General features: G+C 38.4%; 1 protein-coding gene across 1 annotated transcript in view; it reads right to left on the bottom strand.

The window, feature by feature from the left end:
• SLC9B1 (solute carrier family 9 member B1) overlaps nucleotides 1–16,744 on the bottom strand; it is a gene marked incomplete at both ends in the record, with an annotated part of 66,464 nt that overhangs the window by 13,242 nt on the left and 36,478 nt on the right. The window contains one exon of the mRNA XM_080697179.1: nucleotides 11,665–11,840. Coding sequence (XP_080553305.1) covers nucleotides 11,665–11,840 — 176 coding nt within the window. The remainder of the gene's footprint in view (nucleotides 1–11,664; nucleotides 11,841–16,744) is intronic.

Genomic DNA, 16,744 nt, shown 5'->3' with positions numbered 1-16,744 from the left:
CTGGGTCTGAGACTTTGCGATACAACCCAGTAAAGGAGTAGTGGTGACTGAGATACCACAGACTCGAGATCCAGAGCACCTTAAGTGAAGTCATAGTGACCCAAGGGAAGAACCCAGAGAAGGCAAAAACTCCCAAAATCATGGGAAAGAGGAATAACAATGGAGCAATGAATGCCCACAATCCCACAACATCAGAACCCGATAAAACAGAAATTCAGAGATTTCTAGAAGATCAAATCAGGAAAATAACTGTAGAAATAATAGAGCTGTTTTGAAAAGAATTCAGAGAGAGCCAAAAAGAGATAAAGGATGCAATTAATGAAGTAAAGGCCTCAATTCAAAGTACGAACAACCGATTAGACCACATGGAGAATAGAATCTCGCTCTCAGAAGATGAGCAATCCAAAAATGAACGCATAGTTTCTAATGTAGAAAAAAATATCCGACAGCAGGAATCTGACATTGAATAAATATGGGCCCATTTTAAGAGAGCTAACCTAAGAATAATTGGAATAGAGGAGGGAAAAGAAGGTGAAACCAAAGGGATCAACAATCTCTTCAAGGAAGTAATAGCAGAAAATTTTCCAAACATAGAGCAAGAGGTCGATACACAGATCCAGGAAACTTATAGAACTCCCTTTAGGCAGGATCGGAGAAGAGGATCCCCACGCCACATAATTGTCAAAATGACCAATGTGGAAGCCAAGCAGAGAATCTTAAAGGCAACAAAAACAAAGGGCCAAGTGACATTCAGAGGCAAACCAATTAGAATCACTCCAGACTTCCCAAACCAAGTCATGAGAGCCAGAAGGGCTTGGAGTAACATATTCCCAATTCTGAAAGAAAACAACTTCCAGCCAAAAATCTCCTACCCAGCAAAACTTTCTATCAAATTAGATGGAGAAATAAGCTTCCATGACAAACAGAAACTGAAGGAATTTATGTCTTCAAAACCAGTGCTAGAGAAAATACTCAAAGAGATTAAGTACAAAGAAGAAATAGGTAACACACACCAGAACCAGAGAAACAAGATTTTCCATCCAACAGACAACTAAGATTGGTTATCTGTGGAGATTCATTATTTATGTTAGTCTTTTATCTATCTCTAAATTGTATTGTTTGCTTTTATTGTTGTTAATTTTTTGGATTTCTAGTTGGAATATTAATATACCTTCAGATATAGCATTTGGAAATATTTTATCCCATTTTATCAGTAACTTTTAACTCTGTTTACATTGTCTTTGGATATACAATATTTTTTTTATTTTTTAGGGAGTTTGTATACCCTTTTGTTGCCTGTGCCATTGAAATCATATCCAAGAAATCACTGCCAATTTCAATGTTGTGAGGTTTTATGACCCAGATTTTCTTCTAAAAGTTTATAGTCTTAAGATTTATATTTAGGTGTTTTATCTATTTTGAGTTAATATTTGTATATGTGTTAGGTAAGGGTCCAATATTATTCTTTTTCATGTAATTATTATTTTTCAACAATATTTAGTTAAAATATTATTATTTCCACCACCAAATGTTCGTGGAAACCTTGTCAAAAATAACTTGACAATATATGGAAGAATGTATCTCTAGGCTTTTTTTTTAACTCCAATGGTTTATATATCTGCCTTTAGAATAGTACCACACTGTTTCAATTATTGTAGCTTTATATGGTTTGAAATTAGAAAATATATATCTTCTAGCTTTGTTCTTTTTCAAGATCGTTTTGGGTATCTAGAGTCCATATTCCATATTAGGATAGATTTTTTCTGAAAAATAAATATATAAATATATGATAGTTTCACCTAAAAAAAAAAAGAAAAAAATATTCTCTGGTAAGAAAGAAAGCAAAAAGAAATATTGAAATGTTATCTGTAAGTTATCAAAAGCTTGGTATCAAACAAATGAAACTGTTATGTGAGATTATCATTTTTAATTTTGGATAAATTGCTATAATACTAGATGTCAACCACTAAGCCAAGCATGGGAGGGAGGGATGGGGAGGGAATGAGGTGGGGATCGGGTTGGGGCTGACTGGGCGATGTGTGCATGTATGTCTACAAAAGTGTTTTGTATCCCACTATGATGTATGAATACAGTGCACCAATAAAAATTAAAAAAAAAAGACAAGAAAAAAAAAAAAAGAAATGGAGATCTATGAATCACCTGACAAAGAATTCAAGATGACTGTCTAAAAGAAGCTCTAGGAGAGCATGAATAGTCAACTCAATAAAATTGGGAAATTATAAACAAAATGAGAATAGCAAAAAAAAGAGATAAAAACTAATAAAAACAAAGCAAACAAAAATATATAGAAACTCAAAACTAACAAAAACAGTAGCTAAACTGAAAAACATCAATAGAGGGCATCAACACTAGACTATCTTAAACAGATGAAAGATTCAATGAGCCGGGCGTGGTGGCGCACGCTTGTAATCCCCGAGCTTGGGAGGCGGAGACAGGAGGATCGCGCAGGTTCAAAGCCAGCCGTGTGCGCTGGTTTAGGAGACCCTGTTTCCAAATAAAAAATGTAAAAATAGGTCTGGGAGTGTAGCCCGGAGGTAGAAGGGCTTCCAGGAACCCCAGTACCACCAAAAAAAAAAAAAAATCAATGAAATTTAAAATAGTTCATTTGAAATTACTGACTATTGAATCAGAGGAACAATAACAAAAAATAATGCCAGGCATGGTGGCGCACGCTTGTCATCCCAGTACTTGGAAGTCTCTCAGGAGGATCTCACAGGTTTGAAGCCAGTCTCAACTACTTAGAGAGTCTCTCAGCAACTTAGTGAGTCCCTGTTTCCAATAAAGTATAAAATAGGTCTGGGAGTATAGCCCAAAGGTAGAAAAGCCCCTGGGTTCCACCTCCAGTACCACCAAAAAAAAAAAAAAAAAAAATTGAAGAGAAGTGAGGAGAGCTTAAAGGACTTACAGAATGTCATTAATCAGACCAATGCAAATTTCAGAAGGAAGAAAAAGAGAGAGGGAGAGGGAGAGGGAGAGGGAGAAAGAGAGAAAGAGAGAGAGAAACCAAGTTAAAGAAATAATGGTCCCACCCTTGTCAATTTGAGGAAGGAAATGTCATACTAGGATAAACTCAGAGACCTAAAATAGGCATAGTAATCAAGGTGTCAAATTCAAAGAGGAAATCTTTAAAGCAGGAAGAAAAAAACAACTTGTCATATACAAGAAAGCTCCCATAAAATATTAGCAGGATTCTTAGTAGTTCTAATGACCAAAAGCTCAGAGGTAGAATGCCCCTGATTCAATCCCCAGAACCACACACACAAACACAAAAAGAAAGTAGAAAAAGTAATATATGAAAATTATACAATACACGTAACCAACAGGCCAAAGAAGAAATCACAAGGGAAATTAGAAAACATCTAGACAAATAAAAATGAAATTGCAACTGGGTGCATTTTCTTTTACCTGTAATACTAACTATGCAGAAGTCTGAGGCAGGAGGATTACATGTTCGAGGCCAGCCTAGGCAACTTAGTGAGACCTCTGAGCTATACCCCCCAGAACTTTCTAGTTTGAAAGAGAGCCTTACTAGGTTACTTAGGCTGGTCTTGAATCTGTTTCTCCTGTCTCAGCCTCCCAAGTACTGGAATTACAGGTGTGTACCACCACACCTGGCTAAGGGTTCTTTAAAAGTTTAACAAGATTGACAAATCCATAAAGAGACTAAAAAAAGAAAAAAGAAAAAAGAGAAGACTCCAAAAATTAAAAAATGATAATCATGTTAACATTTACAATCAATGCCACAGATATAAAAATGATTAAAAGAGTAAATGTACACCACTCTCAATATGTTCCACTTATAAAAAAATTAAATTAAAAAAATAAAAAGGATTAAAAGAGACTCTACTCTGAGCAATCATATATAAACAGATTGAATAACCTAGGAGTTATATGAAAAAGTTCCTAGTAACATATAACCTACCAAGACAAAATCATGATTAAAAATCAGAATAGACCTATAAATAGTAATTGAATCAGAACAAAAAAGCCTCCTAGCAAAGGAAAGCCCAGGAAAAGATGTCTTTAAGCCAGGCGTGGTGGCGCACACTTGTAATTCCAGCATTTGGGAGGCTGAGACAGGAGGATTACGGTTCAAGGACGGCCTCAGCTACTTAGTAAGGCCCTTTGCAACTCAGAGACCCTGTTTCAAAACAAAGAATAATTGCGAACTGATTCCTCAGTTTGTATAAATCACAAAGCAGTTCAGTCCTGGAGATTCAGAAAAAAAAAATAAACAAAATAAAGAATAAAGCTGAGCGTGGTGGTGCATGCTTGTAATCCCTGAGCATGGGAGGCGGAGACAGGAGGATGGCGCAGGTTCGAAGCCAGCTTTCGAAGCCAGCCATGCTGGCTTAAGAGACCCTGTTTCCAAATAAAAAAAAATATATAAAAAAGGTCTGGGAGTATAGCCCGGAGGTAGAAGGGCTTCCAGGAACCCCAGTGACACACACACACACACACACACACACACACACACACAGAATAAAAATTAGGGCTGAGGGTGGAGCTTGGAGGTAGAATGTCCCTGAGTTCCATTGCCAGTACACCCTCCCACCACACAAATTGAAAAGGATTAAGACCAGTTCTTCTTTATATACTTGGTAAAATACTGAACTAAAGACATTTTTTTTTCCTCTGAGTTGCTGAGGTCCTCACTAAGTAGCTAAGGCTGGCCCAGAACCCAGATCCTCCTGGATCAGCCTCCCAAATGCTGGAATTACAAGCATGCGCCATCACACCCAGATCTTTTCAGATTTTTTTTTTCTTTTTTGAAAAAAATGAAAGGGTGGAAACACTTCCAAACTTATGAGGCCAACTATACCCTTATTCCAAAGCCAAAGATCCTATAAAAAGATACAAATACCCATGATTACTATGCAAAAACCCCCAATACAATACTAGAAAACTGAGTTCAATAGTATATAATTAAAAGGTTTATATATCCTGACCAAAGTGGATTTATCTCTGGAATGCAAAGGGATACTAAATTATTTTTGTCAACATACAAATATCTTTCATTGTAATGTAGCTTATTAATAGATTGAAAGACAAAACATACACAGTCATTTTATTTGACACAAAAAAGCATTCAACATATCCAACACTGTCATAATTAAAGCATTCAACTACCTGGAAAGAGAGCAAATTACCTTAACATGATAATAGAGCTATATAAGAAACTGGAAGGTTTCTCTCTAATCTCAAGAACAAGACAAGATGCCTCATTCTCTCCACTTCTATATTTCATGGAACTGAAGTCCTAGCCAGAGAAATTAGGCAAGACAAAGAAAAAACACGCATCCAAATTGGAAAGTAAAAAGTAAAATTAGCTCTTTCACAGATGGCATGATTATATATGTAGAAAAGCCAAAAAATTTCACAAAGAAACTGTTAGAACTAATAAATTCAGCAAAATTTCACGGTATCAAATCAAAACTAAAAATCTTGTTGCATGTCTTGCACTAACATGAAAAACCAGAAATTAAAATTAAGAAGAATTTCATTATCAATAGCATAAAAATTAGTTAAGTAGGAATAAATACAACCAGTTAAATGAAAGGCTTGTACTCTAAAAACTATAAAACATTGCTGGAAAGAAATTAGACACAAATAAATGAAAAAATATTCTGTATGCATGACTGGGTTCAGAGTATAGCTCCGTGGTAGAACATTTGCTTATCATGTGCAAAGATCTGGGTTTGATTCCTAGCACCTCAAAAATAAATGACACCTCCAAAATGATTGGAAGACATTATTATTAATATTTCCACACTACCCAAGGCAATGTACAGATTCAGTGCAATCCCTACCAAAATCTTGGTGAGGTTTTTTTTTGTTTTTGTTTTTCGGTAGTGGAGATTGAAACTAGGGGCATTCTACCTCTGATCTATACCCCAGAGCTATTTTATTTTTTATTTTGAAACAAGGTCTTGCTAAATTGCTGTGGGTCTCACTAAATTGCTGAGGCTGGCCTCAAACCTATGATCCTTCTCTCTCAGGCTTCCAAGTACTAGGATTACAGGTGTGTACCACTAGGCTAAGGAGTGTGTGTGTGTGTGTGTGTGTGTGTGTGTGTGTGTGTGTGTGTGATGGGGTACTGGGTATTGAACCCAAGGGCATTCTACCTCAGCCCTTTTTCATTTTTAATTAATTAGTTAATTTATTTATTTATTTACTTATTAGTGCTGGAGATGGAACCCAGGGGCATTCTACCTTAAAGCTATACCCCGAGCCCTATTTTATTCTATTTATTTATTTATTCATTTATTTATTTATTTTGTAGTACTGGGGATGGAACCCAGGGGCATTCTACCTCTGAGCTATACCCCCAGCCCTACTTTTTATTCTTTATTTAGAAACAGGGTTTCACTAAGTTGCAAAGGGCCTAAGTAGCTGAGGCTGTCCGTGAACAGTGATCCTCCTGCCTCAGCCTTCCGAATGCTGAGATTTACAAGCGTGAGCCACCATGCCTGGTTCCATTTTTAAAAATATACATATAGAATGCTGCAGTAATCAAAACAGTTGGTACTGGGGAAAAGACAGACATATACCAAAGGAACAAAACTGAAAACCCAGAAATAAATCCTCATATATATGGTCAAATAATCTTTGACAACAGTTCCAAGACAACATAATAAAGAAACAATAATTTCTCTGCAAGTAGTGGTGGAACTAAATATCCACATGGCACATGCTTGTAATCCCAGCACTTGGGAGGCTGAGACAGGAGGATCGCACAGGTTTGAAGCCAGCCTCAGCTACTGAGTGAGGCTCTCAGCAACTTAGTGAGACCCTGTTTCCAAATAAAATATAAAACAGATCTGGAAGTATAGCCCGGAGGTAGAAAGCCTCTGAGTTCCACCCCCAGTACCACAAAAAAAAAAAAATTCCACATGTAAAAGAATGAAGTTGGAGAAAAGCTTTGTACCATGGCATTTGGCAATGATTTCTTGGATATGATACCAAAATCACAGACAACCAAGGCAAATACAGACAAAAAGGAGTATAACAAACTTAAAAACTTCTGTGCAAAGCCCGGTGTGGTGGTGCACGCTTGTAATCCTAGCATTAGGGAGGCTGAGACAGGAGGATCACAGTTTGTGGACAGCCTCAGCTACTTAGAGAGGCCCTTTGCAACTCAGTGAACCCTGTTTCAAAATAAAGAATAAAAATAGGGCTGGGGGTGTAGCTCTGAGGTAGAATGCCCCTGAGTTCCATCCCCAGTACCGCAAAAAAAAAAAAAAAAAAAAAAAAGCAAACAAACAATAAAACACTTCTGTGCAGCAAAAAACAAATGAAAAGAGTTCTTTTAACGGGAGAAAATAATTGCAAACCCTGTATCTCAAATGGGGCTAATATCTAGAATAGATTAAACTCACACAAGTTCAGCAACAATGACAAATAATAACCCAAGTAAAAAATGGGCAAAGGCCTTTGCTATGGTCTGAAAGTCTATATTTTCCCAAAATTCATATGCTGGAACCTAATACCCAGTGTTATAATATTATGGCATGGGGCCTGTTAGCAGAGACTCCATGAATGGAATTAGGGCTTCTATAAAAGGTATGCACGTTTGTAATCCCAGTACTTGGGAGGCTGAGACAGGAGCATTGTATGTTTGAAATCAGCCTCAGCAACTTCCTAACACCCTATGCAACTTAGTGAGATCTTGTTTCAAAATAAAAAACAAAATAGGGCCAGGAGTATAGCTCAGAGGTAGAAGGTCCCTGGGTGCAAATCCTAGCACCACATATACGCACATACAAAAAAAGTTTTAAGAGAGGCTGTTTTCCCTCCTGTCACATTTTAAGAACACAGAGTAGGTGCCATATATGAGGAAAAGACCCTTACCAGACATGGAACCTGTTGGCACTCTGATCTTGGACTTCCTGGTCTCCAGACCATAAGAAATAAAAAAAATTTTTTGCTTATAAATGATCTGATATGAGGTATTCTATTATAACAGCAGGAGTCGACTTAAAAGAAGATACATAAGTAGCCAATGAGCATATAAAAAATAATTGACATCTGTAATTACTTGAAAAATACAAATCAAAACCCAAATGAGATATCAGCACACACACACATTAAGATAGCCAATATATGCAACATAAGTGTTGGCAAGGATGTGGAGAAATTGGAACCCTCTGTACAGCTGGTGGGAATGTAAAATGGTGTGGCCACTACAGAAAACAGTATGGAGACTCCTCAAAACTAGTAGAATTACCATATGATCCAGCAATTACATTTCTGGGTATGCATCCAAAAGAAAGTAAATTGGATATTGAAGAGCTATTTGCACACTCAGGTTCATAGCAGCATTTTCACAACAGTCAAATATCCATTGACAGATGAATGGGTAAAGAAAATATAGCACAGACAGGTAGTGGAATATCATTCAGCCACAAGAAAGAAGAAACCCTGTCATGTGCTACAATGGGTGGACCTTAGGACATCAAACTGATTTAAATAAGCCCATCACAAAAGGTCAGATACTGTATGAGTCCACTTACATGAGCTAGCTGAAGTAGTTGGAATCATGGTGACAGAAAGTAGACTGGTGGTTCTCAGGGCTGGGGGTAAGGGAGAAGGAAGTTGTTTGATGGATATTAAGTTTCAGTTTTATGAGATCAAAGTCGTAGAGATCTGTTAAAAAACGTGAATACAGCTAACACTACTGAGTTGTATTCTTACAAATGGCCAAAAGGATACAGTTGATGTGTCTTTATCACAACTGAAAATTATGAAAGATTAAAAAAACCAGTATTTTGAAGGATTTTCAGTGTGACATTTACTCATGTTGAGAGTAATATTCAACAAGAAAGTTGAAATACTGTCAAATATTGGCTAAAAATAAAGATAGATCTCAAAATCTGTTATATCCCCAAATCTGGGAGTACTGAAGAGCTAATACAGAAAATAAAACCTTAAACATTCTTAAAATTTTAAGTGACACTTCATAGAGTCATGAGGTGGAATAGAATTTTGAGCCATGTACCTGCTTTGCTTTTCATGTCTTTGGTTCTCTACAAATCAAGTTCAGTGTCCTGTAATATGGTCCCTACCACCCTTTACTATACATCATTCATCATTTGCAATTGTGTAATAAATGCTCCTTGAGAGCACAGGCCACTTGGTCTTATCGATCTGCTCTGTTGGGAGGCAGTACATAAGAGTATAAAATACTAATTCAATGTGTGGCTTTGTGGTTAAACTGCCAGGTTTATATCATGGCTCCCTTACTTGTTAAATCTGTGACCTTGAGCAAGTTATTTAACCTTTCTTTAGCTTCTTTATTTTATTTATTTATTTATTTATTTATTTATTTATTTATTTATTTTTGTGGTACTGGGGTTCCTGGAAGCCCTTCTACCTCTGGGCTACACTCCCAGACACTTATTTTTTATATTTTTATTTGGAAACAGGGTCTCTTAAGTCGGCAAAGCTGGCTTTGAACCTGTGCAATGCTCCAGTCTCCGTTCCCCAAGTGCGGGGATTACAAGCATGGCCACCACGCCCAGCTTAACTTCTTTATTTGTAACCGAGTAGAAACATGTTTGGAGCTGAGAGCAAGTCCCAGAAGTGTGCAGGAGAAGGAATACTGCTCAGTGTTTATCCTCAGTATTTGGTATAGTAGCTGGCATAATGGAAGAGAAAAATGAAAATTAGTTATGAAGAAACATTAGCAGAAGCCGGGCGTGGTGGAGCACGCTTGTAATCCCAACGCTTGAGAAGCTGAGACAAGAGGATCCCACAGGTTCGAAGCCAGCCTCAGCTGCTTAGTGAGGCTCTCAGCAACTTAGTGAGACCCTGTTTCCAAATAAAATATAAAATAGGTCTGGGACTGTAGCCTGGAGGTAGAAAAGCCCCTGGGTTCTACTCAAAGTACCCCCCCCACCACACACACACAAACCAAAAAAACAAAAACAAAAACATTGGCGGAACCAGGCATACTTGGGAGGTGAGAGAGAAAGACTGCAGATTCAAGGTCAGCCTCAGCAACTTTTTAAGGCCCTCAGCAATTTAGTGATAATCTGTTTCAAAACAAAAAATAAAACAGGCTGGAAATGTACCTCAGAGGTAGAATGCCCCTGAGTTCAATTCCCAGTATGGAAAAACTGCCAGAATCAGTGATAAAACTTTATCTTTTTATTTATTTTTGGTGGTACTGGAGGTGGGCTTTCTACCTCTGGGCTATACTCCCAAACGTATTTTTTTAAAAATATTTTTTATTTGGAAACAGGGTCTCACTAAGTTGCTGAGAGCCTCACTAAGTAGCTGAGGCTGGCTTTGAACCTGTGAGATCCTTCTGTCTCAGCCTCCCAAGCGCAGGGATTACAAGCGTGCGCCACCACGCCCGGCCAGTGATAAAACTTTAGAATGAAGATAAATTAAAAGGCAAATTACAAAGAATAAAATTATAGTATATAAAACAAAGGGTATTATTCTTAATTTTATGCAGAATTTTTTTGGTTGTATTAAAGATTGAATCCAGGGGTGCTCTACCACTGAGTTACATTTCCAGCCATTTTTTATTTTTTATTTATTTTATTTTTTTATTTATGCAATCTTCCTGCCTCAGCCTCATAAGTAGCAGCCACTGTGCTAGTTTTAAGTAGAATTTTGACATATCAAGAAGAACAAAAGATGAACACATCTATGAGAAATAGGCAAAAATCTTCAAGAAAAACATTTTTAGAAAACACTCTAAAATGCCAATAACCAAGCAACATGAACCTATGTTTAACCCCAGTAGTACTCAAATACTTCATTTATTTAATTTTTACTTTTTTGGGAGGGAGTACTGGAGATTGAACCAGAGATTCTACTGCCAAGATACACCCTCAAGCTCTTTTTATTTTTATTTTGAAACAAGGTCTTGCTAAATTGCTGAGGGTCTAAGTTGTTGCAGTGGGCCTTGAACCTATTATCCTCCTGTTTCAGCCTCCCAAGTACTGTGATTAACGGCATGTGCCACCATGCCTGGATTCAAAGTGCTTCATTTAAAAAAAATATTCTTTCTCCTACTAAATTAGCAAAAATGGAAAATTGATTACATAGGTTTTTTAAGATTGTGTTTTGCAATGTTACACAGGCTGGCCTTAAACTATTGGGCTCCAATAAGCCTCCTGCCTCAGTCTCCCAAGTAGCTGAATCTAAAGGTACATGTGACCATACCTGGCTCTAATACCTATTTTTGAAGAGGCTGAGGAGAATGTATCAAGCTATGTGTCTTGTTAGAACATATATTGCAATATGTTTTAAGGATCTTATAATTGTACATAACTTTTATATTTATTTATTCATTTTCTTTTTGTGGTACTGGGGATTGAACCCAGACACATTCTACTTCTGAGCTATACCCCCAGCCCTATTATATATATAATTTATTTATTTATTTGCAAAGAGCCTCACTAAGTAGCTGAGGCTGGCTGTGAACCACAATCCTCTTGTCTCAGCCTCCCAAATGCTGGGATTACAAACATGTGCCACCATACCTGGCTATGACAAGTTTTCTACAAAGAATAAAAAAGATGTTGAGATGTCTTGTTAATAAATGACGAAGTAAAGCCAGAAACCTTGATTAAAGATCAACATTTGTGCTCAGGACTGATATGGCGATTGTTATATTTGCTTGTTTACCTGAGGAGAAAACAATGCTCATGAAGGTGTTGAATCCAGTGATGGCTAGGATGTCATCCAGACTGCTCGCAGCTATTAGTAAGGTCGGAATGCCTTTATCAACACCATACCCAGATTCTTGCAAGTGCAACATGGAGGGGACCACCACGGCCGGAGAGACCGCACCTAGCACAAAACTGAAAGAGACACTGTGAAGACCAGCTTAGAAACATCCTGAACCACATATGTCTTACTAAAACTTTACAACAAACATATTAACCTTTTTAATGATCTAAAATGCAAAAATTCTGCTTTTGAGTGAAGACCATTTAACGGCGATAAAGCCTTCCATTCATTCTTTAGTGCTGGCTAGAGTTTTAGAGAAATGTGGTTCAAGATGCTGGAACAAGCACAAATGATAGCCTCTGCCACAATCCCTAAATCCTTTGAAATGAAGAAGTAATAGGAAAATCTATAATCCAAACAGAAAACAAAAGGGGAAACTTCAATGGATGAGAAACTGAGTATCTTCCAGTAAGATAAGAGACAGTTTAGGATTTTAAAAGGAAACCATGAGCCAAAATTGTTCCAAAATTGTAAGTAAAAATTGTTCCAAAAATAACAGTACACTTTCTAAGAGGGCTCCAAGCTGGGAATAGGCAGATGCTGGGCGCAGGAAAGATCTTTGGCCAGAAAAACTTACCTTCCACACTTATCCTACCCTCGAGTAATTCATTAAGCAGAACTGTCTGCTCCAAAGAAGTATCGAGTGTGAGCGACTGAGTACAAAGGTAAGGAAGGCAGTTCCTGGACTGTTGGGCGACACTGCTGAGAAATGGGTAGCTCCTGCTTAGAAGCCCTGATGGCGTGTCTCATTCAGAATGCCCCTCATCTCCTCCATTTCACTTGGTAATGGCTGAAGTACAGCAGGGCACACCTGAGGCTTCTGAGGACTCTGCCCTGCTGACAGGAGCCTCCCTGTGGGTGTGAGGCAGGGTTCGCCCTCCTGCCACTATGAGGGTTCCTGGGCCCATCCTTTTGCCTCTGGCTGCACAGCTTCTATGATGCAGTTTATGCTCTAGATTTCCCTGTGAACTCAGGAAAGGACACATGCCTCAGAAACCATGTTTCTTTAGTTCAGTGGTTCCTGAACCTGCTGCACACTGGAATTACCTCATATAGTATTTATCTTCTTTTTCTTAACACATCATTCTCAAATGTAGCAGCTTAAAACAACACACACTTCTTATCTCATGACCTTTCTGGGCTGTACATCCAGGTATGGCCGAGCTGTAGTGCCTCTGGCTCCAGAGCTCCAGGTAGGTGGGTTGAATATTTGCTCCTGGGTTTACTTACACACAGAGCTGTTGGCAGTTTCAGTCCCTTGCCCTTGGGCCTTCCTTTTCCATGGAGCTACCTCAACTTCTTAAAGAGCTTCCTGATTTTGGAAGTGACATCCCCTCACTTCTGCTGCATTCTGTTCATCAGAAGCAAGTCAGTAAGTCCACTCCCACATGAGCATAGGGGTCAGTCAGGAGGAAAGGCGGAAAAGCAGGGACCACTGCACATGATTTAGATTCAGACCTTGAGGATGCCAGCCCCCTCCCTTGCTGAAATGTTCTCTTTTTAGTATGAAGTGTGAACTGAGTGCTGGTTTTTCTTTTTAATGTGTGACATAAAATATATAACATTTACTTTTTAACTTTTTTTTTTCTGGTGGTACTGGGAATGGAACCCAGCGACTTTCTACCTCTGGGCTACACTCCCAGACCCATTTTATATTTTATTTGGAAACAGGGTCTCTTAAGCCAGCTGAGGCTGACTTCAAACCTGTGTGATCCTTCTGTCTCAGTCTCCCAAGTGCGGGGATTGCAAGCATGCACCACCACACCCAGCTTTTTAAACTATTTTAAGTACATAGGTCAATAGGATTAACTATATTCACATTTTTGTACACTAGATCTCTAAGACTTTTTTCATTTTGCAAAACTGAAATTCTGTATCTGTCAAACTTTTTTCTCCCTTACCCCCAGCCATGGGAACTGCCAGTCTTCTTTCTGTCACCAGCTACTCCAGTGAGCTTCCGACTACTCCAGCTAGCTCATGTAAGTGGAATCGTATAGTATCTGACCTTTTGTGACAGGCTAATTTATTTATTTATTTATTGGTACTAGAGATTGAACCCAGGGACAATTTACCTCTGAGCTATACCCCTAGCCTTTTTTATGTTTCATTTTGAAATAGAATCTCCCTAGGTAGCTGAGAGTCTTGTTAAGTTGCTGAGGCTGGTCTTGAACATCTGATTCTCTTGTCTCAACCTCCCAAGCACTAGGCTTACAGGCGGTACCACCAAGCCCAGCTAATCGTATGGCAATTCTTCTTTTCATATATTTGTTGGCATTTGGGATGTTTTGTTACTGTTGTACAGAATTTTCATATATTGTAGAATTAACCCCCTATCAGATACATGTCCTACAATGATTATTTTCCCATTTCTTTTTCTTTTTTTTGGTACTGGGGTTGGAACCTCCAAGCTATACCTCCAGACCTACTTTATATTTTATTTGGAAACAGGGTCTTGTCTCACTAAGTTGCTGAGAGCCTCACTAAACTTCTGAGGCTGGCTTCAAACTTGCGATCCTACTGTCTCAGCCTCCCAAGTTCTGGAATTACAAGCATGTGCCACCACACCCAACTATTTTCCCATTTTGAGTGTTGTTTTTTTCACCATTTCCTTTGCTATGCAGCTATTTTAAGGTTTGATTTAGTCCCATTTGTATACAAATGCTTTTATTGCCTGTAATATTGGTGTCAAATCCAAGAAAACATTGCCAAATTGAATCATCATTATGAAGCTTTTCCTTAATTTCATTGTTTTGCACATGAATTTCCAGTTTTCTCATCATTATTTGCAGAAGATATTGCCCATTCTCCATTGGCGCTTCTGTCAATGATCGCTTGATTGTATATGTGATGGTTCATGTCTGGGCTCTGCATTCTAGTCTATTGACCTGTGTGTGCATCTTTATGGCAGCACCACAGGGCTTTCATTATTACAGCTTTCTAATGCTGTAATGGTATTCCATAAGTCCCTCAGGCTCCATCTTATTTATTTATTTATTTATTTATTTTTACTCCTCTGACTTGGTAATTTCAAATGATCTGTCTACAAATTCACAGATTCTTTTGCTTGATTCAGTCAGCTGTGGTTTCACTTTGGTGAGTTTTTTTTTTTTAACTCAGTTATTGTATTCTTCAGCTCCAAAGTTTCTGTATGGTGATTGTTTATGGTTTGTATCTCTTTGTTGACATTATTTTGCTCATGCACCCATCTCTGTTTTTTTTTTTTTTAGCTTTCTGTGTATATTCTTTTAGCCTATTGAGGACACTCATAATGTTCATACATTTCTATTTGTTATGGGTTGCTTTTTGGACATTTATTGATTTGACCATGAATTTTTTTTGGTAGTACTGGGGGTGGAACTCAGAGGCTTTCTACTTCCGGGCTATTCTCCCAGACCTTTTTTTTTAATATTTTATTTGGAAACAGGGTCTCACTAAGTTGCTGAGAGCCTCACTAAGTAGCTGAGTCTGGCTTTGAACCTATGCGATCCTCCTGTCTCAGCCTCCCAAGCACTGGGATTACAAACGTGTGCCACCATGCCTGGCTCTTGACCATGAATTTTTTTTCTTCTCATATCTTGTATTTTTTGAAATTTGGGCATTTTGAAAAACAACTACCCTTCTTAGTCTTTATGGATTGTCTTACTGCAGAGAAAAAGTTTTATCAGTCAGTCCATTTAGAACTTCTGGGAATCAGATCTTTCTGGGGTTGCTTCTTCTCTGGTAGTGTGTATTAGCTGAAATGGTTGCCCTTTTCTAAATGGAGCTCCCCTTTGTGTTTCTCTGTGGAGCTGTACTTTCCCTGGTGCTCTAGTAATCTGCAGGACATAGTACATAGGTCCTTACCTCTGTTCTCAGTGCACCTCAGGGGCCCAATGTGTTCTGCCCACTTTTCCATCAGTGCTCCTAGCAACTAGCAACATACCCAGCTCATCATCATCATCATCATCATTTTTTTTTTATGTGTGTGTGGGGGGTTACTGAGGATGGAACCCAGGAGCATTCTACCTCAGAGCTTCACCTCCAGCCCTATTTTGATTCTTTATTTTGAAACAGGGTCTCACTGAGTTTCAAAGGGCCTTACTAAGTAGCTGAGGCTGTCTGCAAACCCAGATCCTCCTGTTTCAGCCTCCTGAATGCTGGGATTACAAACGTGCACCACCACACTCGGCTTTTATTGTTATTATTATACAGGAAATTTATAAATTATAAGGATGATTACTAAGTTTGCTTTACTTCATGAATAAAAGTTTGGCTTACATTAGAAAAATCAATCAATGAAATTCACTATAATAGAATAAAAATGAAAATATGTATCATCATCTTATTTAAAGCAAAACAATTATTTTTTTTTGTGGTACTAAGCATGGAACCCAGGGGTACTCTACCTCTGAGCTATACCCCCAGCCCTATTTTTTAATCTTTTTATTTTTTGGTGGTACTGCAGGTGGAACCTAGAGGCTTTTCTACCCCTTGGCTATATTCCAGACCTATTTTATACTTTATTTGGAAACAGGGTCTCACTAAGTTGCTGAGAGCCTCACTAAGTAGCTGAGGCTGCCTTCAAACCTGTGCAGTCTCCTGTCTCAGCCCCCCAGCCTCCCAAGTGCTGGGATTACAAGTGTGTACCACCATGCCCAGCTAGTTGCCGCTGCTGTCATCATTGTCTTTCTCTCCTCCTCCTCCTCCTCCTCCTCCTCCTCCTTAATTAATTTATATTTTGGTGGTACTGGGGTTCCCAGAAACCCTTCTACCTTCGGGTTACACTCCCAGACACCTATTTTTTATATTTTTATTTGGAAACAGGGTCTCTTAAGTCAGAGAGGCTGACTTTGAACCAGTGCGATCCTCCTGTTTCAGCCTCCCAAGTGTGGGAATTACAAGCATGCGCCACCACGCCTGGCTAGTCTTATTACTTTTAAAACAGGGTCTCACTGAGTTGTGAAGGGCCTCACTAAGTAGCTGAGGCTGCCTGCGA

This window comes from Muscardinus avellanarius, assembly GCF_963383645.1.
Source record: "Muscardinus avellanarius genome assembly, chromosome: 6".
In the NCBI taxonomy this organism is placed as follows: domain Eukaryota; kingdom Metazoa; phylum Chordata; class Mammalia; order Rodentia; family Gliridae; genus Muscardinus; species Muscardinus avellanarius.
This window is presented reverse-complemented; position numbering and strand designations above follow the sequence as displayed.